General features: G+C 40.4%; 2 protein-coding genes and 1 long non-coding RNA gene across 3 annotated transcripts; all 3 read right to left on the bottom strand.

Annotated features, from left to right (window-relative positions):
* Positions 1-299: 299 nt before the first annotated feature.
* On the bottom strand, positions 300-2,659 carry LOC121844950. Its single transcript, XR_006082239.1, has 2 exons — positions 1,732-2,659; positions 300-370 (listed from the first exon to the last, which is right to left on the bottom strand). It is a non-coding gene; the product is annotated as an uncharacterized LOC121844950 (long non-coding RNA).
* Positions 2,660-4,020: 1,361 nt separating this feature from the next.
* Positions 4,021-12,642, bottom strand: sar1aa (secretion associated, Ras related GTPase 1Aa). Its single transcript, XM_042315484.1, has 7 exons — positions 12,538-12,642; positions 12,027-12,099; positions 9,700-9,819; positions 9,527-9,592; positions 8,998-9,101; positions 8,688-8,819; positions 4,021-5,750 (listed from the first exon to the last, which is right to left on the bottom strand). Exons 2-7 carry the CDS (start codon positions 12,082-12,084, stop codon positions 5,634-5,636), a joined length of 597 nt encoding a protein of 198 aa, XP_042171418.1. The 5' UTR covers positions 12,085-12,099; positions 12,538-12,642; the 3' UTR covers positions 4,021-5,633.
* A 665-nt stretch (positions 12,643-13,307) lies between these two features.
* Positions 13,308-22,271, bottom strand: LOC112239488 (inorganic pyrophosphatase-like). The gene is made up of 11 exons (XM_042315483.1): positions 22,033-22,271; positions 20,817-20,881; positions 20,565-20,618; positions 20,196-20,315; positions 17,769-17,855; positions 17,128-17,254; positions 16,675-16,802; positions 14,763-14,848; positions 13,992-14,061; positions 13,840-13,879; positions 13,308-13,663 (listed from the first exon to the last, which is right to left on the bottom strand). The coding sequence occupies exons 1-11, from the start codon at positions 22,262-22,264 to the stop codon at positions 13,641-13,643; spliced, it is 1,032 nt and encodes a 343-aa protein (XP_042171417.1). The 5' UTR covers positions 22,265-22,271; the 3' UTR covers positions 13,308-13,640.
* Positions 22,272-23,150: the final 879 nt, after the last annotated feature.

The raw sequence follows: 23,150 nt of genomic DNA, 5'->3' as shown, positions 1-23,150 counted from the left end.
GCCATTTGGGACTCATGCTCTGATATAAACATAAAGGAGCGTGAGCTACATCACCAACAATACTCTGATATAAAACCTAAAGGAGAGGGTAGAGATATGCTATGATGCACTCTTTGGAAGTTGCATGATAACAACCCTGTACCGAAGATTATATTTAGAGTTAATGGTGCAGTTATACAGTATTTGCAAATACTGCTCATCTCAAACATACTTTATTATCACATGTAGATTAGAAGTGTGGATGTGTAGCATTTGCAATTTAATCTACAGCCTTACAACAAAACATGACACGTGAGGAATGATTGTTAAAAATATTTATGGAATTTCTCACGTTAAAATGATCTGAGTTATCATAAGTACATCCAGTAATCTATACGTTATATAGTGCACTACATCAGCTCTGCCCCCCGGCAGCTCCTTAAGCCTCTCCAGGTTCTCCTTTACCCAAATCCAGATAGCAGATGTTCTGAGAGCTGCAAAACCTGGACCCGTACAAATCAGCTGGGCTTGACAATCTGGACCCCCTATTTCTGGTTTCCGCCGCCATTGTCGCAGAGCCAGCCTGTTCAACCACTGTGAGATCCCCAAGGATTGAAAGCTGCCGCAGTCATCCCCTGTTCTTCAAAGGGGCGAGACACCCTGAAAACTGTTACACCTATATCCACCTGCTGGTCTTCGAAGCAGATGACCATAATGTACGCCTGTGCACAGGCTCAAAGTGCCATTTGCCACCAGTTGTGCAGCCGTGACATCCCACCAAATGGCAGACTCAGTAGCCTTGCCTTTATGACTGCCTTGCCTGGTTCCCAATTACTTTGCAGACAGAGTTCAGTGTGAAATCGGAGGGCATGGGTCCTCTGGCAGTCTCTATGGGGGTGCCACAGGGTTCACTCGGGCCGACTCTTTTCTCTGTATATATCAATGGTTGCTCTTGCTGCGGGCGATTCCCTGATCCACCTCATGCAGACGACACCATTCTATATACTTTCGGGTCTATTGGACACTGTGCTATCAACCTCCAAACAAGCTTCAATGCCATACAACACTCCTTCCGTGGCCTGCCAACTGCTCTTAAACGCTAGTAAAACCAAATGCATGCTTTTCAACCGATCGCTGCCTGCACCCGCATGCCCGATAGCATCAAAGGAATATGTGGACATCTATAAGTACCTAGGTGTCTGGCTAGACTGCAAACTCTCCTTCCAGACTCATATCAAACATCTCCAATCGAAAATCAAATCAAGAGTGCACTTCACTCACGAAGTTGCCCTAGTAAAACTGACTATCCTTCCGATCCTCGACTATGTCATCTACAAAATGGCTTCCAAGATTATCAGCAAACTGGATTTAGTTATACAGTGCCATGTCACTAAAGTTATACCACCCACCACTGCGACCTGTATGCTTGGTTAATGGCCCTGCAGTTATACAGTATTTGCAAATACTGCTCATCTCAAACATACTTTATTATCACATGTAGATTAGAAGTGTGGATGTTTTATCTAGCATTTGCAATTTAATCTATTGGTAAATAGCAATTTTCACCTACCTCATCCCCAACTGTTTTTAAAACATATCTCTACCTGTACATGACCATCTGACCATTTATCATTCCAGTGTTAAAAAATATTTATGGAATTTATATAGACTCCCCCTTTGTTTTCTACTGTTAAAATGATCTGAGTTATCATAAGTACATCCAGTAATAATGTCTATGTGCCAAATGGCAACCTATACGTTATATAGTGCACTACATTGGACCAGGGTCAAATAGGGCTTTGGTCAAAAGTAGTGCACTATGTAGGTAATAGGGTGTTATTTGGGATTACAAACCTGCGTGTTTTGTCAGCTCCAGGATAATGAATTGTACAAAGAAAGAGACCATCTCCATTTTACATTATGTACAATGAATACAGAGAAGTTAATGGTAGTCAATAGTTAAATACTGATATACAGCGTTGGGGGTCAGTTTCATTTAAATTCAGGTAGGAAACTGAAACTCCAATTACATTGTTCCTCATTAAAAAGCTTTGAGAATAAATGTCAATATCAGTTTTAGTTCCTGAATTGAAATGGAACTGAGCCCAAGGCTGGCTGATATAAAGGCTGTTATTCCCAGAGATTCAGAGCTACAGACGTACTCTCATATCATTGTACTGATAGTCAAGAAGTACCCGCAGCATTTCAACCATAGATTTGTCTGAATCACAAAGCCAATACTTCACATCATGGACATTATAAATCATTTCAATAAATGACCTACACAGCAGACAGGAAATGTGACAAGTAGATCATCAAAAGGCTGAATCAGACTGCCGAAACATTCCCCTCTATTTAAACTATAAGGCAGTATTAGCCTACGTGGCTGGAAGTACCGGTTCCCATTAGTTCATTCTGATAATAAATAATAATCAACTAAAATATGTCAGTGATGGCCATTTCAGATTCAAATTAAATTGACATCAAGATAATAAAAAATGTTGCAAATGACAGAGGCTTAGAATGACAAAGAAGATTTACTAGTAGGCCTAGAAATTAGAGGTCGACCGATTAATTAGGGACGATTTCAAGTTTCAGATTGTTATGAAAATCGGTATTTTTGGGCGCCGATTTGCCGATTTAAAAAATAAAATAAAAAAATTATACCTTTATTTAACTAGGCAAGTCAGTTAAGAACACATTCTTATTTTCAATGACGGCCTAGAAACGGTGGGTTAACTGCCTTGTTCAGGGGCAGAACGACAGATTTTCACCTGTCAGCTCGGGGATCCAATCTTGCAACCTTACAGTTGACTAGTCCAACGCAATAACGACCTGCCTCCACAAGGAGACTGCCTGTTACGCGAATGCAGTAAGCCAGGGTAAGTTGCTAGCTAGCATTAAACTTATCTTGTAAAAAACAATCATAATCACTAGTTAACTACACATGGTTGATGATATTACTAGATATCTAGCGTGTCCTGCGTTGCATATAATCTGACTGAGCATACAAGCATACATGTATCTAAGTATCTGACTGAGTGGTGATAGGCAGAAGCAGGCGCGTAAACATTCATTCAAACAGCATACTTGTGCGTTTTGCCAGCAGCTCTTCGTTGTGCGTCAAGCATTGCGCTGTTTATGACTTCAAGCCTATCAACTCCCGAGATGAGGCTGGTGTAACCGATGTGAAATGGCTAGCTAGTTAGCGCGCGCTAATAGCGTTTCAAACGTCACTCGCTCTGAGACTTCTAGTAGTTGTTCCCCTTGCTCTGCATAGGTAACGCTGCTTCGAGGGTGGCTGTTGTCGATGTGTTGCTGGTTCGAGCCCAGGGAGGAGCGAGGAGAGGGACGGAAGCTATACTGTTACACTGGCAATGCTAAAGTGCCTATAAGAACATCCAATCGTCAAAGGTTAATGAAATACAAATGGTATAGAGGGAAATAGTCCTATAATTCCTATAAAAACTACAACCTAAAATGTCTTACCTGGGAATATTGAAGAGTCTTGTTAAAAGGAACCACCAGCTTTCATATGTTCTCATGTTCTGAGCAAGGAACTTAAACGTTAGCTTTCTTACATGGCACATATTGCACTTTTACTTTCTTCTCCAACACTTTGTTTTTGCATTATTTAAACCAAATTGAACATGTTTCATAATTTAGTTGAGGCTAAATTGATTTTATTGGTGTATTATATTAAGTTAAAATAAGTGTTCATTCAGTATTGTTGTAATTGTCATTACTACAAATAAATAAATACAAATCGGCCGATTAAATCGGTTTCGGCTTTTTTTGGTCCTCCAATAATCGGTATCGGCATTGAAAAATCATAATCAGTCGACCTCTACTAGAAATATCTGGGACGTGTTCATTTTAGGGCCTGCAACGGAAAACATTTTAAAACATTTTGCAGCTGAAAACGAAAATGAGTGTTTCCATTGTCCGAGTGCCATTTCAGTCCATTTTCATCCGTTTGGTGCCTAATGAACACGACCCAGGGCTGCGAACAGGAAAGGGCATGGACCAAGAGCCCTATTCAAACTGGTGCCCAGGCTATCTGGTGTTTCCTTGAGTAGTACGTCACTCAAAGCACGCAAGTGGGATTTATTTTTTAAACCAGCCTTGATCGAATAGGGCCCAAATATCTATTTTTAAACCAGCCTTGATCGAATAGGGCCCAAATATCTATTTTTAAACCAGACTTGATTGAAAAAGGACCAATATATGTGTTTTTAAACCAGACTTGATTGAAAAAGGGACCAATATATGTGTTTTTAAACCAGACTTGATTGAAAAAGGGACCATTATCTATATTTTTCCAACGAAACCTCTGCCAGAGCTGTGTTAGTAGAGTAGCATAGCCTTTTTTTGTTAAGATTAGCATTGCAGTGGCCACTGATGGTCATTCCGCTTTATTGCTGCATACCATGGAATGATGGCAATGGCGGTCTCTTGTTCTGGCCTGTTACAACGTACCTGCATATCATGGCACTATAGCCATTCATTCATTAAACTGTAGTAGGACAAACATTACATCACTCCTACAACCCCTCCCCCCCCCCCAGGTCTATTATATGTAAACATCCCAAAGTCACTTGCAAAATAGTTTGCATACGTCTTTGGCTGAGTGCATTGAAGGCAATAGCTGCGTGGACCATTACAATTGATCTCAAACCCCCGGGACGCGTACCAAATGTCAACCCTACTCCCTATTTAGTGCACTACTTTTGATCAGGGTTGGCACCCTATTCCCTATTTAGTGCACTACTTTTGATCAGGGTTGGCACCCTATTTCCTATTTAGTGCTCTACTTGTGATCAGGGTTGGCACCCTATTCCCTATTTAGTGCACTACTTTTGACCAGGGGGTGGGGGCATAGAAAGTATGGGTTCTCTGAAGTAGTGCACTATATAGTCAATATGCTGCCATTTGGGATATACACGCCATGTATAGAAACAGAATCAGGTCAAATGGACTCCGCCCCTAAACTTTAGATGGCGTTCTATTCGATGCGATTGGAACTTGGGTCTGTTGGAATATTCCTGCTCAGTCTATCTATTCTCTTTCATGTCCTCTTAGTGATAAGATCATCTTATTCTAGGTAGGACTGCTATGTACAAGCATTTGTACCGCCACCATTCACATAAATATCCTTATCATTTATAATCTATTTCATTTTAAAAAACCACTTGGTCCTTCATTTTTCAGAAATAATTTTAAAAGTTCACAGTATACCTTATAAAGGTTCTACATTGGTACAGGTCATCTGCCGTATACTGTAGCTTGAATTGCAGCTATGATCAAATCTGTTGGGGTAGAACCGGATACTCTAATTTACATGCCAGTGAATGGGTAGACGTTATACTTAACTAATGGACTTATTAGTATTACACGCAAACCCATCTTGAATCTTGTGACCATGAACCACTTTTAAAAGTTTGCCTAGATAGAAACTTTTAAAACGGACCAATTAATGCTGAAATTGACAGATGTACTCAATCAGAAAGCTGATTATTGGGAGCTTCACATCTTTCCACATGGGGGAAGGGGAGGGGGGTGGACGATATGGGCCATTTCATTTGATAGCTTATCTTCTTCATTCCCCCCAGAAAGATGGGAGTCCGTTTAGTAAAAGAAGCGCTGCCTAGATGTCAGTCGATGTATTGTGCCAGCCACCTGAAGCCATCTCCATAACCCTGCTTCTTCAGGACACTGCACATGAAAATCTCCAGAGGTCGTGCCTGTAGATCCTTCAACGACACGTTACCCTGGAGAAGAACAACAGGATCAAGCTGTTATAAAGACCACTCCAGCAACTTCACCTTTTTTTCTGCTGAAAAACATTATCCCAAGTATAAATATAGTAATGTACACACACTTAAGGTAAAAAAAAAAGAATAAGAATGTTTTACCGTCTTGTGCCATACCAAATCAAATCAACATTTATTTATATAGCCCTTCATACATCAGCTGATATCTCAAAGTGCTGTACAGAAACCCAGCCTAAACCCCCAAACAGCAAGCAATGCACGTGTAGAAGCACGGTGGCTAGGAAAAACTCCCTAGAAAGGCCAAAACCTAGGAAGAAACCTAGAGAGGAACCAGGCTATGTGGGGTGGCCAGTCCTCTTCTGGCTGTGCCGGGTGGAGATTATAACAGAACATGGCCAAGATGTTCAAATGTTCATAAATGACCAGCATGGTCGTAATACAGTGTATTACCATACAGTGTATTCAGAAACTATTCAGACCCCTTGACTTTTTCCACATTGTTAGGTTACAGCCTCATTCTAAAATGGATTCAATTATTTGTTTTCCTCATCAATCTACACATCAATCTATCTCTACCTGCACATTCATCTTCTGCCGATCTACCGTTCCAGTGTTTAATTGCTATATTGTAATTACTTCGCCACCATGGCCTATTTATTTCCTTAACTTACCTCATTTGCACTCACTGTATATAGACTTTTTGTTTTCTTTTGTTCTACTGTTGTGTTTATTCCATGTGTAACTCTGTGTTGTTGTATGTGTCGAATTGCTACGCTTTATCTTGGCCAGGTCGCAATTGCAAATGAGAACTTGTTCTCAACTAGCCTACCTGGTTAAATAAAGGTGTTCTCAACTTGTCTACCTGGTTAAATAAAAGGTGTTCTCAACTTGTCTACCTGGTTAAATAAAGGTGTTCTCAACTAGCCTACCTGGTTAAATAAAGGTGTTCTCAACTAGCCTACCTGGTTAAATAAAGGTGTTCTCAACTAGCCTACCTGGTTAAATAAAGGTGTTCTCAACTAGCCTACCTGGTTAAATAAAGGTGTTCTCAACTAGCCTACCTGGTTAAATAAAGGTGTTCTCAACTAGCCTACCTGGTTAAATAAAGGTGTTCTCAACTAGCCTACCTGGTTAAATAAAGGTGTTCTCAACTAGCCTACCTGGTTAAATAAAGGTGAAATAAAAAATAAAATAAAAAAATACACACAACACTGCATAATAAAGCAACAACAGATAAAACATTTATGCAAATTTATATAAAAATAATTAATTAACTTATTACCATAAGTATTCAGACCCTTTGTTATGAGACTTGAAATTGAGCTCAGGTGCATCCTGTTTCCCATTGATCATCCTTGAGATGTTTCTACAACTTGATTGGAGTCCACCTGTGGTAAATTCAATTGATTGGACATGATTTGGAAAAAGACACACACCTGTCTATATAAAAGGTCCCACAGTTGACAGTGCATGTCAGAGCAAAAAAACAAGCCATAAGGTCGAAGGAATTATCCGTAGAGCTCCGAGACAGGATTGTGTCGAGGCACAGATCTGGGGAAGGGTACCAAAACATGTCTGCAGCATTGAAGGTCCCCAAGAACACAGTGGCATCCATCATTCGTAAATGGAAGAAGTTTGGAACCACCAAGACTCTTCCTAGAGCTGGCCGCCCGGCAAAACTGATCAATCAGGGGAGAAGGGCCTCGGTCAGGGAGGTGACTAAGAACCTAATGGTCACTCTGACAGAGCTCCAGAGTTCCTCTGTGGAGATGGGAGAACCTTCCAGAAGGACAACCATCTCTGCAGCACTCCACCAAACAGGCCTTTATGGTAGAGTGGCCAGAAGGAAGCCACTTCTCAGTAAAAGGCACATGACAGCCCGCTTGGAGTTTGCCAAAAGGAACCTAAAGAGACTGACCATGAGAAACAAGATTCTCTGGTCTGATGAAACCAAGATTGAATGCCAAGCGTCACGTCTGGAGGAAAACCTGGCACCATCCCTACAGTGAAGCATGGTGGTGGCAGCATCATGCTGTGGGGATGATATTCAGCGGCAGGGACTGGGAGACTAGTCAGGACCGAGGGAAAGATGAACGTAGCAAAGCACAGAGAGATCCTTGATGAAAACCTGTTCAGGAGCTCAGACTGGGGCGGAGATTCACATTCCAACAGGTCAATGACCCTAAGCACACAGCCAAGACAACGCAGGAGTGGCTTCAGGACAAGTCTCTGAATGTCCTTGAGTGGCCCAGCCAGAGCCCAGACTTGAACCCGATCAAACATTTTTGGAAAGACCTGAAAATAGCTGTGCAGCCACGATCCCCATCCAACCTGACAAAGACGAGAGGATCTGCAGAGAAGAATGGAAGAAACTCCCCAAATACAGGCGTGCCAAGCTTGTAGCGTCATACCCAATAAGACTCGAGGCTATAATCTCTGCTTCAACAAAGTACTGAGTAAAGGGTCTGAATACTTAGGTAAAAATGTGATATTTTCATTTTTTATTTGGAATGAATTTGCCCAAATTTATAAAAACCTGTTTTTGCTTTTGTCATTATTGTGTGTAGCTTGATGAGGAAAGGCTGTAACGTGTAGAAGTGTGGGAAAAAGTGGAGTGGTCTGAATACCTTCCTACGGGCAACTGTACCTGGACCACCTATTGAGATGGGGCTTTTGTTAAGTAAAATCAGGTGATTAAATGAGGTGAAAATAGACTGGAGTACCAATAACATTTTCTACAGCATATCTAAAGAACGTGAATACTGTACCGCACACACATCATTCAGACACACACACACACACACGTTAGTTGTGTTACACACTCATCTGAAATGGACTTTAAAAAAGATAATGATAATATAATAATATTAACGATACAATAATAATAATAATGATGATACAAATTCCATAGGCTACATCTATCTCTATGCTTACCTTTCCAGTGCATTGTCCATCGAGGACGAACGCCTCTCTCAGTCCCCCTTCACTGATGGCTTCAGGACGGTCTATCTTGTTACCCAGGACCAGCACAGGCACAGAGAGGATGGTCTCATCTGCTAACAGGGCCTGAACACACACACACACACAGGAAAGAGGTTGAGTAATGAGACAGTGAGAATGTTTGTTGTGTGTCCTGGTGTAACCTGCCTCAACTGGGCTGCCTCAACGCAGGGGTTTTGTATATGCATTTTTCACAATGAATGTTGATAAATTAGGCTCATTGTGTGCAGTGGAAGTGACTTACATCAAGTTCGATCTTGGATTCTGTAAGGCGGTCGAGGTCGGCACAGTCAACCAGAAAGACAACTCCATTGATAGCCGGCAGGTAGTTCTTCCAAACTCTTCTAGCTGTGAAAGAGACAGAAGATGTAGCACATGAGGTAATGTGTCCAGATGCTGACAAAACCCTAGAAAGACATGATGTAATGAGTCAAGATGCTGACCAAACCCTAGAAAGACAATGTAATGAGTCAAGATGCTGACCAAACCCTAGAAAGACAATGGTAATGAGTCAAGATGCTGACCAAACCCTAGAAAGACAATGTAATGAGTCAAGATGCTGACCAAACCCTAGAAAGACAATGTAATGAGTCAAGATGCTGACCAAACCCTAGAAAGACAATGTAATGAGTCAAGATGCTGACCAAACCCTAGAAAGACAATGTAATGTGTCAAGATGCTGACCAAACCCTAAAAAGACAATGTAAAGTGTCAAGATGCTGACCAAACCCTAGAAAGACGCAGTGTCCAACTTAGTTAGGCCGAAGTCTTACCTTGTACGTGGCCGCCCAGATCAAACGTGGTGAATGTCATTCCAGCTATCGTCAACTCTTCCGATGCTTCAGGGAGAAACAAAACACATTTAAAAACGACTGACATTGTGTTCACTGCCGTTATTGGGACTTAAAAACAACACAATAAAGTACTTTGAAATGATGCTGCCTACTTGGATGCAACGTGGGCACATGCTGTCCAAGTCGGTCATCTTTCAGCATATGCAGAAGGGTTGTTTTACCAGCATTATCCAACCCCAGGAAAACCAACTTTCCAGATTTTTTGTACAACCCTGGGAAAGTACATTGACAAGTTAATTCAACTTTTGAGTTGTAAAAACACACCACCACTCATTGTGACATGCAGTACTATACTGATCAGGGTGGGTATAATGTGTGGAACGTTCCAACAGGAATCTGTTCCAAAAACTTTGTAAAATAACAAGGATGCCCACAAACAACGCATATAAAGTTGTATAGGGGCAGAATAAGATACCGGGTAGAGAGGATGGGCTATTTTGTTACGTTTTTCACTCACCACATTTATTCCGAAAAATGTCTGTCCTCACTCTGGTAGCCTACGGACAAACATTAAGAATAAGCTACCTGGTGAGTTGATGCCTAATTCGGCAGCTAGTTAGCCAGGTGAATTGATCATGCTACTTGGTATTCGTTGTTTGTGGGCATCCTTGTTATTTACAACGTTTTTTTGGAACAGATTCTAGGTGGAACGTAACACACATTATACCCACCCTGCCGATAATACATTATACCCACCCTGCCGATAATACATTATACCCACCCTGCCGATAATACATTATACCCACCCTGCCGATAATACATTATACCCACCCTGCCGATAATACATTATACCCACCCTGCCGATAATACATTATACCCACCCTGCCGATAATACATTATACCCACCCTGCCGATAATACATTATACCCACCCTGCCGATAATACATTATACCCACCCTGCCGATAATACATTATACCCACCCTGCCGATAATACATTACCACACCCTGCCGATAATACATTACACCCACCCTGCCGATAATACATTACCACCCACCCTGCCGATAATACATTACCACCCACCCTGCCGATAATACATTACCACCCACCCTGCCGATAATACATTACCACCCACCCTGCCGATAATACATTACCACCCACCCTGCCGATAATACATTATACCCACCCTGCCGATAATACATTATACCCACCCTGCCGATAATACATTATACCCACCCTGCCGATAATACATTATACCCACCCTGCCGATAATACATTATACCCACCCTGCCGATAATACATTATACCCACCCTGCCGATAATACATTATACCCACCCTGCCGATAATACATTATACCCACCCTGCCGATAATACATTATACCCACCCTGCCGATAATACATTATACCCACCCTGCCGATAATACATTATACCCACCCTGCCGATAATACATTATACCCACCCTGCCGATAATACATTATACCCACCCTGCCGATAATACATTATACCCACCCTGCCGATAATACATTACACCCACCCTGCCGATAATACATTATACCCACCCTGCCGATAATACATTATACCCACCCTGCCGATAATACATTATACCCACCCTGCCGATAATACATTATACCCACCCTGCCGATAATACATTATACCCACCCTGCCGATAATACATTATACCCACCCTGCCGATAATACATTATACCCACCCTGCCGATAATACATTATACCCACCCTGCCGATAATACATTATACCCACCCTGCCGATAATACATTATACCCACCCTGCCGATAATACATTATACCCACCCTGCCGATAATACATTATACCCACCCTGCCGATAATACATTATACCCACCCTGCCGATAATACATTATACCCACCCTGCCGATAATACATTATACCCACCCTGCCGATAATACATTATACCCACCCTGCCGATAATACATTACACCCACTCTACTGATAATACATTATACCCACCCTGCCGATAATACATTATACCCACCCTGCCGATAATACATTATACCCACCCTGCCGATAATACATACCCACCCTGCCGATAATACATTATACCCACCCTGCCGATAATACATTATACCCACCCTGCCGATAATACATTACACCCACCCTGCCGATAATACATTATACCCACCCTGCCGATAATACATTATACCCACCCTGCCGATAATACATTATACCCACCCTGCCGATAATACATTATACCCACCCTGCCGATAATACATTACACCCACCCTGCCGATAATACATTATACCCACCCTGCCGATAATACATTATACCCACCCTGCTGATAATACATTACACCCACCCTGCCGATAATACATTATACCCACCCTGCCGATAATACATTACACCCACTCTACTGATAATACATTATACCCACCCTGCTGATAATACATTACACCCACTCTACTGATAATACATTTGAAGTCATTGACGTGAAATCAGAGATTACCTAAAAACTGTAGCACACCACTAAAGCCTCTGTAGAGCCAATCAAAGAGGAATGACATTTCACTGGTCTTTGCCTAAGAAAGAAAACAATAGGGAAGTTAGCTAGCTAGTTAGCACACTGACAACTTGTCAAGACGGGATCAACTTGTCTCACTGGATCAGCAGTATTTTTGACATTTGCATCATGACTATAGTGATAGCTACAGACTCTCTTTACACAAATGCACTTGCTACTGCTACTAGCCAGCTTTAGGTTTGTCAACAACAATTACAAGTATTTTCTTATCATAGCATGCTATTAGTTAGCACCAGCTGATCGCTAACTTAGCTTGCTATCTCGGCTACGTGGCTATCAGCTTATCTGAAATCCTGGCCTCATGTGGACTAAAGGACTCTTAAGACAGACAGACAGACAGCTCTCCCTTTCGAAGTAAATGTATGACGGAACACACGTAACCTTATGTAACTATATAAATGACTGAATATTTGTAATAAAGCTGCCAAAAGCTCACCTGTCCCTGTCGACAATGACAGCTTTGGTTAGATTGTTTTTGCGGATTCGATCAACGAACAGCTGATTGTATTGTTCTTCGACGTGACTTCGGGAACTTCCTAACTACCCCGGTGGCGCACTAGCGCCGCCTGCTGTGCGGGAGTATATTGCATTTTTAAAATTTAATTTCACCTTTATTTAAACCAGGTAGGCAAGTTGAGAACAAGTTCTCATTTACAATTGCGACCTGGCAAAGATAAAGCAAAGCAGTTAGACACATACAACAACACAGAGTTACACATGGAGTAAAACAAACATACAGTCAATAATACAGTAGAAAGATAAGTCTATATACAATGTGAGCAAATGAGGTGAGATAAGGGAGGTAAAGGCAAGTAAATACAATATAGCAAGTAAAACACTGGAATGGTAGATTTGCAGTGGAATAATGTGCAAAGTAGAGGTAGAAATAATGGGGTGCAAATAAATAGGGTTTATGGCATTCACCTTTCACCTACCTTTCCCATAAAATACCTTACAACCTCTGCATTATATCATAGGCATTATATTTAGACATTGCATCTAGTAGCTCCCATCTTTTCCTCTTGGCAGTGGATGGAGGGATTCTTCAGCAGTTCTTTTCATGGTGTGATTTCCGGGTAAGAGCCAACTTCAAGGAAACCGATTTTATTCAACACACCTGTTTAAACAGCTTTTCTTCTGTCTGCTATAAGGCTTGTGTTGTGATGCAGGACCACTAGATACGAGTAAAGACCGTGTTCAGAACAGGAGGAGGGGGATGTGGTGATGGTATTTATTTGAAGATTTATGATTCCTATTTCAGTATCAAACAACATGATGCAAGACACGGTAAAGTGCAGAGGTTTAGACGGACTATAAAGGTCATATAGTTACACATTTGAGAAATATAATAAACATAAAGACCAGGCTTACTTGGTTGAGTACTTGTCATGTTAAGAGGACAAGCAATCAATCACAATTCATACTAAAAATGGGAAACTGTAATTATACTACACATGTTTTCTGTCATTTTCAAGTATATTCTTCCATTCAGGTGAGAAAACATTTTGGTCCAATCTGAAGGCTCCTCTTTCTGTTCACTTAGACATAGAACCATTTGTCAACTGAGAAAAGAAGTAGAAAATGTTCCATTGTAAGTGTGAAATCCAATAAAGTTGAATATATAGATATATAGATAGAGATATTTTGTAAATAAATCACAGGTGTATTGAATTTAAATAAGATTAATTTCACGTCAAAGCACATACCAATGGAAATAACTAACAAAAGAAATACACACCTGCACTTGGAATAGGGTCTTCAGGGCCAAAAACACATGCCTACAAGACAATATCATTATTATCAATATTACTTATCAAGCACACATTAATATGACAGCTAAGCTGTTTTAGTAGGATAAGCCAAATAGTTTGATAAGTGAAAGGAACTCACGGCATCAACAACAGCCTTAGCATCAGTAGTGGAACAGCAGAATGGACTGTCTGTGACACAAGTGTTGGTACTGGATCAGAAGATGGGAGAAAAACACAAATATAACTGTTTTAGTTGAGAAGACTGTAAAAACACAAATATAACTGTTTTAGTTGAGAAGACTCTGTAAAAACACAAATAGAACTGTTTTAGTTGAGAAGACTCTGTAAAAACACAAATAGAACTGTTTTAGTTGAGAAGACTCTGTAAAAACACAAATAGAACTGTTTTAGTTGAGAAGACTCTGTAAAAACACAAATAGAACTGTTTTAGTTGAGAAGACTCTGTAAAAACACAAATAGAACTGTTTTAGTTGAGAAGACTCTGAACTGTTTTAGTTGAGAAGACTCTGTAAAAACACAAATAGAACTGTTTTAGTTGAGAAGACTCTGTAAAAACACAAATAGAACTGTTTTAGTTGAGAAGACTCTGTAAAAACACAAATAGAACTGTTTTAGTTGAGAAGACTCTGTAAAAACACAAATAGAACTGTTTTAGTTGAGAAGACTCTGTAAAAACACAAATAGAACTGTTTTAGTTGAGAAGACTCTGTAAAAACACAAATAGAACTGTTTTAGTAAAAACAAGCGATTGACTGAACTAAACCGTCTTATATTGCTTTATCGTTGTTAATTGTTACTTGTTTTCGTAGCAATGCATCCGCATCACTGACAGCCTATTGAACAGATGGCCATATTACACAGAGATTGTAAATCTATATCTCAGTCTCACCAGTTCAGTTCTCCAGCGTTGGTCTTTTTGGAGATCAGCGCCTTCCAAAACTCATGAGTTTCCTTGACTGTCTTAAGAGCAAAGTCCTGGGGGGAAAAAAAGCATGTCAAATGATTCCCTGCATGCTTAAGAGAATAATACTCTGCATACACCTCCACTATACTACTCTCTGTACTGAGCAGAAAGTATGTTGTGTCCCAAATGGCACCCTAGTCCCTTTATAGTGCACTTCTTTTGACCAGGGCCCATCAAAAGTAGTGCACTATGGGAATATGTAGTGCACATATTTCAATATAAAAAAAAGAGTAACAATGCGTACTTACATTGCAATACACTGTTTTATTCTATTGTGTGTGATTGAGTGTATATATTTATTTTTAACCTTCATTTAACTAGGAAAGTCAGTTAAGAACAAATTCTTATTTTCAAAGACAGCCTAGGAACAGTGTGTTAACTGCCTGTTCAGGGGCAGAACGACAGATCTGTACTTTGTCAGCTCGGGGATTTGAACTTGCAACCTTCCGGTTACTAGTCCAACGCTCTAACCACTAGGCTACCCTGCCGCCTGTCCTATGAGTGATTTAGAGCAGGGATGTCAAAGCATTGTTTTTTCATCCGGAGGGCCGCACTGAAAATCGGTTGTATTTCCACGCCGTCAAAATTAGCCAACAATGCTCCTCTAACCTCAGTGAGGAATTTCCCATGCTTCCTGACTGTCTAGTTTTCATTTGGGTGATTATTATCACTGCTACACAGTCAGGAACCTCTATGACTGTAGGGCCATTATCACTACTACACAGTCAGGAAACTGTATCACTACTACACAGTCAGGAAACTCTATGACTGTAGGGCCATTATCACTACTACACAGTCAGGAAACTCTATGACTGTAGGGCCATTATCACCACTACACAGTCAGGAAACTCTATGACTGTAGGGCCATTATCACTACTACACAGCCAGGAAACTCTATGACTGTAGGGCCATTATCACTACTACACAGTCAGGAAACTGTAACTACTACACAGTCAGGAAACTGACTGTAGGGCCATTATCACTACTACACAGTCAGGAAACTCTATGACTGTAGTCACTACTACACAGGGAAACTCTATGACTGTAGGGCCATTATCACTACTACACAGTCAGGAAACTCTATGACTGTAGGGCCATTATCACTACTACACAGTCAGGAAACTCTATGAAATTATCACTACTACACAGTCAGGAAACTCTATGACTGTAGGGCCATTATCACTACTACACAGTCAGGAAACTCTATGACTGTAGGGCCATTATCACTACTACACAGTCAGGAAACTCTATGACTGTAGGGCCATTATCACTACTACACAGTCATGAAACTGTATCACTACTACACAGTCAGGAAACTCTATGACTGTAGGGCCATTATCACTACTACACAGTCAGGAAACTCTATGACTCTAGGGTCATTATCACTACTACACAGTCAGGAAACTCTATGACTGTAGGGCCATTATCACTACTACACAGTCAGGAAACTCTATGACTGTAGGGCCATTATCACTACTACACAGTCAGGAAACTCTATGACTCTAGGGCCATTATCACTGCTACACAGTCAGGAAACTGTATCACTACTACACAGTCAGGAAACTCTATGACTCTAGGGGCATTATCACTTCTACACAGTCAGGAAACTGGGCTGGATTGGACCCCCTCGCGAGCCGGATTGGACCCCATCGCGAGCCGGATTGGACCCCATCGCGAGCCGGATTGGACCCCCTTCGGCCTGCGGGCCATATGTTTGACATCCCTGATTTAGAGGAGGAATCCAATAGTAACTGACATCAATATCAATGTCTTGCTATTGGGCTTTGCTCTTGTTGGCCTTCTGTGCAGAACAAACAGGTGAAAACTGTATTGTTACCCTGTCCTTGAACTCTCCGTTAAATGCAAACTGGTTCTCAGGTTTTCCATCGGGAACTTTATATTTTTTGAACCACTCAAATGTAGCTTCCAGATACCCAGGCTTGAGTCTTCTAACGTCATCAATATCTGCATTGATCACAAGAAGAAGATGTGTATTCCATGGTTAGCCACAAACACATTTAAAAACACCCACTATTGTGTAACTGTTGATCAGATATCAGACAGACATTCAGCGTCTTAAAAGGTCTCTGAAAGAAAGTAAGTAACTTTGTCCAAGCCAGAATGGCCCATCAACTCACTACATACTGACACCGGCTCCTGTTTCTGTAGCGGCAGGCAGCTTGACGTATAAGTACATCATTCTGCACAGGATGCTAGTCTATTGAAGGACCTCTAAAAAGCGCTATATAAATCCCAATACATTCTGAATAAATATTAGATGTCCTCATACTGTTAAAGTTGTTGGCCTCTGGATCCTCCATGTTGATGACAATGACTTTCCAGTCTGTTTCTCCTTCGTCGATCAGAGCCAGAGTGCCCAACACCTTGACTTTAATCACCTCTCCACGAGAGCACACCTCAAAATCACAACGAGAGGGAGATGAAGAGAGGAAGAAGAAGAAGAAGAAGACAAAGAAGAAGAAGTAGAAGGAGAGAGAGACAGAGAGAGAGAGAGAGAGACACACACAGAGAGAGAGAGAGAGAGAGAAAGAGAGACACAGAGAGAGAGAAAGAGAGAGAGAGAAAGAGAAAGAAAGTGAGAGAACGAAAGAGAAAGAGAAGAGAGAAAGAGACACACAGAAAGAGAGAGAGAGAGAGAGAAAGAGAGACACAGAGAGAGAAAGAGAGAGAGAGAAAGAGAAAGAAAGTGAGAGAACGAAAGAGAAAGAGAGAAAAATAGAGAGAGAGGGAGGGAGAACGAGAGCGAGAGAGAGAAAGACCGAGAAAGAGAATGAGATTGACAACATTTAAATTAGAAGACTATGAATGAAGATAGGAACATGGTTGTGTGGATGTACTTTGACAAGCAGAAAACACACACCGAGTAACAACAGAACGTTTCCTCCATTCAATAAAGTTGTAGTGCAGTACCTTGTATCCTATGTCACAGATGTCAATAGGGTCATTGTCACCACAGCATCCTGTATCTGCGTCTTTATGGCCTGGGTCCTCCCATGTCTGAGAAATAAATAAAGATGAGAGAACAGTGATTGATAACCTGGTTCTATTTTAAAAGACCACAACTTATAAAAGGCATTATTTGAACATTCATAAACACTACAGATGCTTCAGAAATCATTCATAACCCCTATAGATGCTTCATAAATCATTCATAACCCCTATAGATGCTTCATAAATCATTCATAACCCCTATAGATGCTTCATAAATCATTCATAAACCCCTATAGATGCTTCATAAATCATTCATAACCCCTATAGATGCTTCATAAATCATTCATAACCCCTATAGATGCTTCATAAATCATTCATAACCCCTATAGATGCTTCAGAAATCATTCATAACCCCTATAGATGCTTCAGAAATCATTCATAACCCCTATAGATGCTTCATAAATCATTCATAACCCCTATAGATGCTTCATAAATCATTCATAACCCCTATAGATGCTTCATAAATCATTCATAAACCCCTATAGATGCTTCATAAATCATTCATAACCCCTATTGTCACGCCCTGGTCTTAGTATTTTGTGTTTTCTATATTTATTTGGTCAGGCCAGGGTGTGACATGGGTTTATTTTGTGGTGTGTTTTTGTATTGGGTTTTTTCGTAGGTTTTGGGATTGTGGCTTAGTGGGGTTTTCTAGCATAGTCTATGGCTGTCTGAATTGGTGCTTAATCAGAGGCAGGTGATTATCGTTGTCTCTGATTGGGAACCATATTTAGGCAGCCATATTCTTTGAGTGTTTCGTGGGTGATTGTTTCTGTCTTTGTGTTTGTTGTCACCAGATAGGCTGTTTAGGTTTTCTCACATTTATTGTTTTTGTTAGTTTATTCATGTATAGTTTTCTTCATTAAGAAACATGAATAACAATCCTGCTGCATTAAGGTCCGCCTCTACTTCACCTAAAGAAAACCGTTACACCTATAGATGCTTCATAAATCATTCATAAACCCCTATAGATGCTTCATAAACCCCTATAGATGCTTCATAAATCATTCATAACCCCTATAGATGCTTCATAAATCATTCATAAACCCCTATAGATGCTTCATAAATCATTCATAACCCCTATAGATGCTTCATAAATCATTCATAACCCCTATAGATGCTTCAGAAATCATTCATAACCCCTATAGATGCTTCAGAAATCATTCATAACCCCTATAGATGCTTCATAAATCATTCATAACCCCTATAGATGCTTCATAAATCATTCATAACCCCTATAGATGCTTCATAAATCATTCATAACCCCTATGCTTCATAAATCATTCATAAAATCATTCTTAGATGCATAACCATAGATGCTTCATAAATCATTCATAACCCCTATAGATGCTTCATAAATCATTCATAAACCCCTATAGATGCTTCATAAATCATTCATAACCACTATAGATGCTTCCGAAATCATTCATAAATCATTCATAAACCCCTATAGATGCTTCATAAATCATTCATAACCCCTATAGATGCTTCCGAAATCATTCAGAAATCATTCATAACCCCTATAGATGCTTCAGAAATCATTCATAACCCCTATAGATGCTTCAGAAATCATTCATAACCCCTATAGATGCTTCATAAATCATTCATAACCCCTATAGATGCTTCATAAATCATTCATAACCCCTATAGATGCTTCAGAAATCATTCATAACCCCTATAGATGCTTCATAAATCATTCATAACCCCTATAGATGCTTCAGAAATCATTCATAAACCCCTATAGATGCTTCATAAATCATTCATAAACCCCTATAGATGCTTCATAAATCATTCATAACCCCTATAGATGCTTCAACCCCTAAATCTTCATTCATTCAAACCCTATAGATGCTTCATAAATCATTCATAACCCCTATAGATGCTTCATAAATCATTCATAACCCCTATAGATGCTTCATAAATCATTCATAACCCCTATAGATGCTTCATAAATCATTCATAACCCCTATAGATGCTTCAGAAATCATTCATAACCCCTATAGATGCTTCATAAATCATTCATAAACCCCTATAGATGCTTCATAAATCATTCATAACCCCTATAGATGCTTCAGAAACCCCTATAGATGCTTCAGAAATCATTCATAACCCCTATAGATGCTTCATAAATCATTCATAAACCCCTATAGATGCTTCATAAATCATTCATAACCCCCTATAGATGCTTCAGAAATCATTGATAGGCAAATCTCATGCTAGAAAGCTACTGATAAGGAAGGGAAAAATGTGTGTTTTCTTTTTAAACTGTAATTTTATAAACTTTCAATACATTTAACCGAAATGTTTCTATTCTAGGGAGAGATGGTCCACCCCTGGTTAACTTGCCTGAGGGATGGCTCCATAATTCCAGATGTATCCTTTGTGTGGAAACACGTTGGCCACATAACGAAGGTTCCCCTTCTTGATGTCTTGCTTCAATGGATTTAGAGGGTCTTTGGTGGCAATCTGAGGAAAACAATACAACATTCACCTGAAACAACGAACGGAGATATTAAGTGACGGATGCCTCTGTACCTGTTTACTATGCGTTTGCAATAGAATACTGAATAAACAAGAAGCATAAAAACCATACTGCTCATTCTAATTGGAGTGGAGCGAGAACTTCACCTCTGTCTCAGCAGAGCTTCTTTCAAGGTGCCGTACATTGAGGCGAACAAAGGATCATACGACTACAAGACAAGTAGTGAAACAAACCTCCATCTTTGCATTGGTCCATCTGGGTACCTCAACAACAGCATGGAAGATGTTCTGTTGGAGGAAATAACCTAGAGGTTAACACCAATGTTTCAGATATCACCACATTAATGTTGAAAAACACAATTACATAATGATTGTTGATTAATCACACACACACACACACACACACACACACACACACACACACACACACACACACACACACACACACACACACACACACACACACACACACACACACACACACACCTGAGCTTCATCTGCATATATTGGTATGTCATGGAATGGAGAGACGTATTTTCCCTCAGTATTTCCTGTGTAGAGAGACAGTGATGAATGCACAGTATATCAGAAACATTCTACTGTACTAATGCATTGCAGTAACTTCAAGCGACCTGATTATTAATGAACAATAACGTGGGGGGACTTACGTCAACATGGAACTCATCAACTCACATACAGACATACTGTAGATCTCTATACTGTAGTATGAGAGACATACTGTAGATGTCTATACTGTAGTATGAGAGACATACTGTAGATGTCTATACTGTAGTATGAGAGACATACTGTAGATCTCTATACTGTAGCATGAGACATACTGTAGATGTCTATACTGTAGTATGAGAGACATACTGTAGATGTCTATACTGTAGTATGAGAGACATACTGTAGCATGAGACATACTGTAGATGTCTATACTGTAGTATGAGAGACATACTGTAGATACTGTAGATGTCTATACTGTAGTATGAGAGACATACTGTAGATGTCTATACTGTAGTATGAGAGACATACTGTAGATGTCTATACTGTAGCATGAGACATACTGTAGATGTCTATACTGTAGCATGAGACATACTGTAGATGCCTATACTGTAGTATGAGAGACATACTGTAGATGTCTATACTGTAGTATGAGAGACATACTGTAGCATGAGACATACTGTAGTATGAGACATACTGTAGATCTCTATACTGTAGCATGAGACATACTGTAGATCTCTATACTGTAGCATGAGACATACTGTAGATGTCTATACTGTAGTATGAGAGACATACTGTAGATGTCTATACTGTAGCATGAGACATACTGTAGATGTCTATACTGTAGTATGAGAGACATACTGTAGATCTCTATACTGTAGCATGAGACATACTGTAGATGCCTATACTGTAGCATGAGACATACTGTAGATGTCTATACTGTAGCATGAGACATACTGTAGATGCCTATACTGTAGTATGAGAGACATACTGTAGATGTCTATACTGTAGTATGAGAGACATACTGTAGTGTGCACATGTCAAGCTGTATAGCTACCACCACTAAGCTAGTTAATTACGTGTACCGAGCTAGACGCAACTACAGTCTAATGTCTTTAGCTCCATATAATATAAATATATATATATATATATATATACCAAACTATACAGTGATGTATTGAAAGAGCTGGTCACTCACTGAAGAACACCCTGTAGTCCAGTGTGTTGGGCTTGCCCCTCTCCTCGATGGTGAAGCTCATGTCTACTGCCTTATGTAGTTCAGTCTGCTTCTTGGTACTGCTGCTAGTGGGCGTACTTCCTGTACTGCCTGTAGGAGTAGACAATGGGAAGCCCATCTCCTCGTCATGCAGGTTAACTAGTAGGCTAAGACCGTAGGTCGGAGTGTGAAGGAGAGTGTGAGCAGGAGGCATGTGCTCCTCTTATGGCCATGGCAACGCATGGGGTTGGTGACGTCAGGCTTGATCTGTGTGTCTGTGCGTGTGTGTGTGTCTGTGTGTGTGTGTGACAACGCAAGGGGGGGGGGCAAGTCTATAAGGCTCTGTGTTAGTCGGTGAACAAGGAACTACCTTCAATGTTACAATAACTGCACAGTTAAATATAGCACAGTACGCGGGTGAATTTAGACTTTGAGAAAGCTATAATTGGTCCTTGGTAGCCTAACCTAATCCCTCTTCTGTATAGTCCTACCACTTCCTTGTAAGTCCCTGATCCCTACTGCTGTATAAGACAACTAGATCAGAGGCCAGTCTAAATACAACACATTACAGTCCTTGCTTGGTATGTGTTTTGATGCCCAGTTGTAAACGGCCGTTGTTGGTGGAAGGAGAGGAGGACCAAAATGCAGCGTGGTAAGTGTCCATATTGATAATTTATTATCATAAGAACACTAAATAAAATAACAACGGAGAATGACCGAAACGAAACAGTCCTGTCTGGTGTAGACACAAAACAGAAAACAATCACCCACAACTCAAAAGTGAAACCAGGCTGCCTAAGTATGGTTCTCAATCAGGGACAACGATTGACAGCTGCCTCTGATTGAGAACCATACCAGGCCAAACACAGAAATCCTAAAACATAGAAAAAGGAACATAGACAACCCACCCAACTCATGCCCTGACAATACTAAAACAAAGACATAAATAAAATAACTAAAGGTCAGAACGTGACACCAGTTCCCTCCATAATGTAGTAGATATACAATATAACAGCGTCCGCTGGCCTAAATGTCTGGGCTTTTTGAGTACCTTTTCATTCCAACTGAAACAGATGGAGCTGACTGGTGGTTAGAGTTCG

This window comes from Oncorhynchus tshawytscha, unplaced genomic scaffold, assembly GCF_018296145.1.
Source record: "Oncorhynchus tshawytscha isolate Ot180627B unplaced genomic scaffold, Otsh_v2.0 Un_contig_1110_pilon_pilon, whole genome shotgun sequence".
NCBI classification, from domain to species: domain Eukaryota; kingdom Metazoa; phylum Chordata; class Actinopteri; order Salmoniformes; family Salmonidae; genus Oncorhynchus; species Oncorhynchus tshawytscha.
Note: the sequence above shows the minus strand (reverse complement) of the source record. Positions and strands in the feature narration are given on the sequence as shown.

What these genes read in the sequence shown, in the direction of transcription:
- LOC112239488 (XM_042315483.1), bottom strand. Translation starts at nt 22,264, where the DNA reads ATGCCTCCTGCTCACACTCTCCTTCACACTCCGACCTACGGTCTTAGC. An exon ending in ACGGAGAGTTCAAGGACAGG is followed by an intron (nt 14,849 to 16,674) that starts GTAACAATACAG and finishes TTTTCCCCCCAG; the next exon opens with GACTTTGCTCTTAAGACAGT. An exon ending in AGACCCTATTCCAAGTGCAG is followed by an intron (nt 13,664 to 13,839) that starts GTGTGTATTTCT and finishes TTCTTTTCTCAG; the next exon opens with TTGACAAATGGTTCTATGTC.
- sar1aa (XM_042315484.1), bottom strand. Translation starts at nt 12,084, where the DNA reads ATGTCATTCCTCTTTGATTGGCTCTACAGAGGCTTTAGTGGTGTGCTA. An exon ending in TGGTGTGCTACAGTTTTTAG is followed by an intron (nt 9,820 to 12,026) that starts GTAATCTCTGAT and finishes GTACTTTCCCAG; the next exon opens with GGTTGTACAAAAAATCTGGA. An exon ending in TGTGCCCACGTTGCATCCAA is followed by an intron (nt 9,593 to 9,699) that starts GTAGGCAGCATC and finishes TTCTCCCTGAAG; the next exon opens with CATCGGAAGAGTTGACGATA.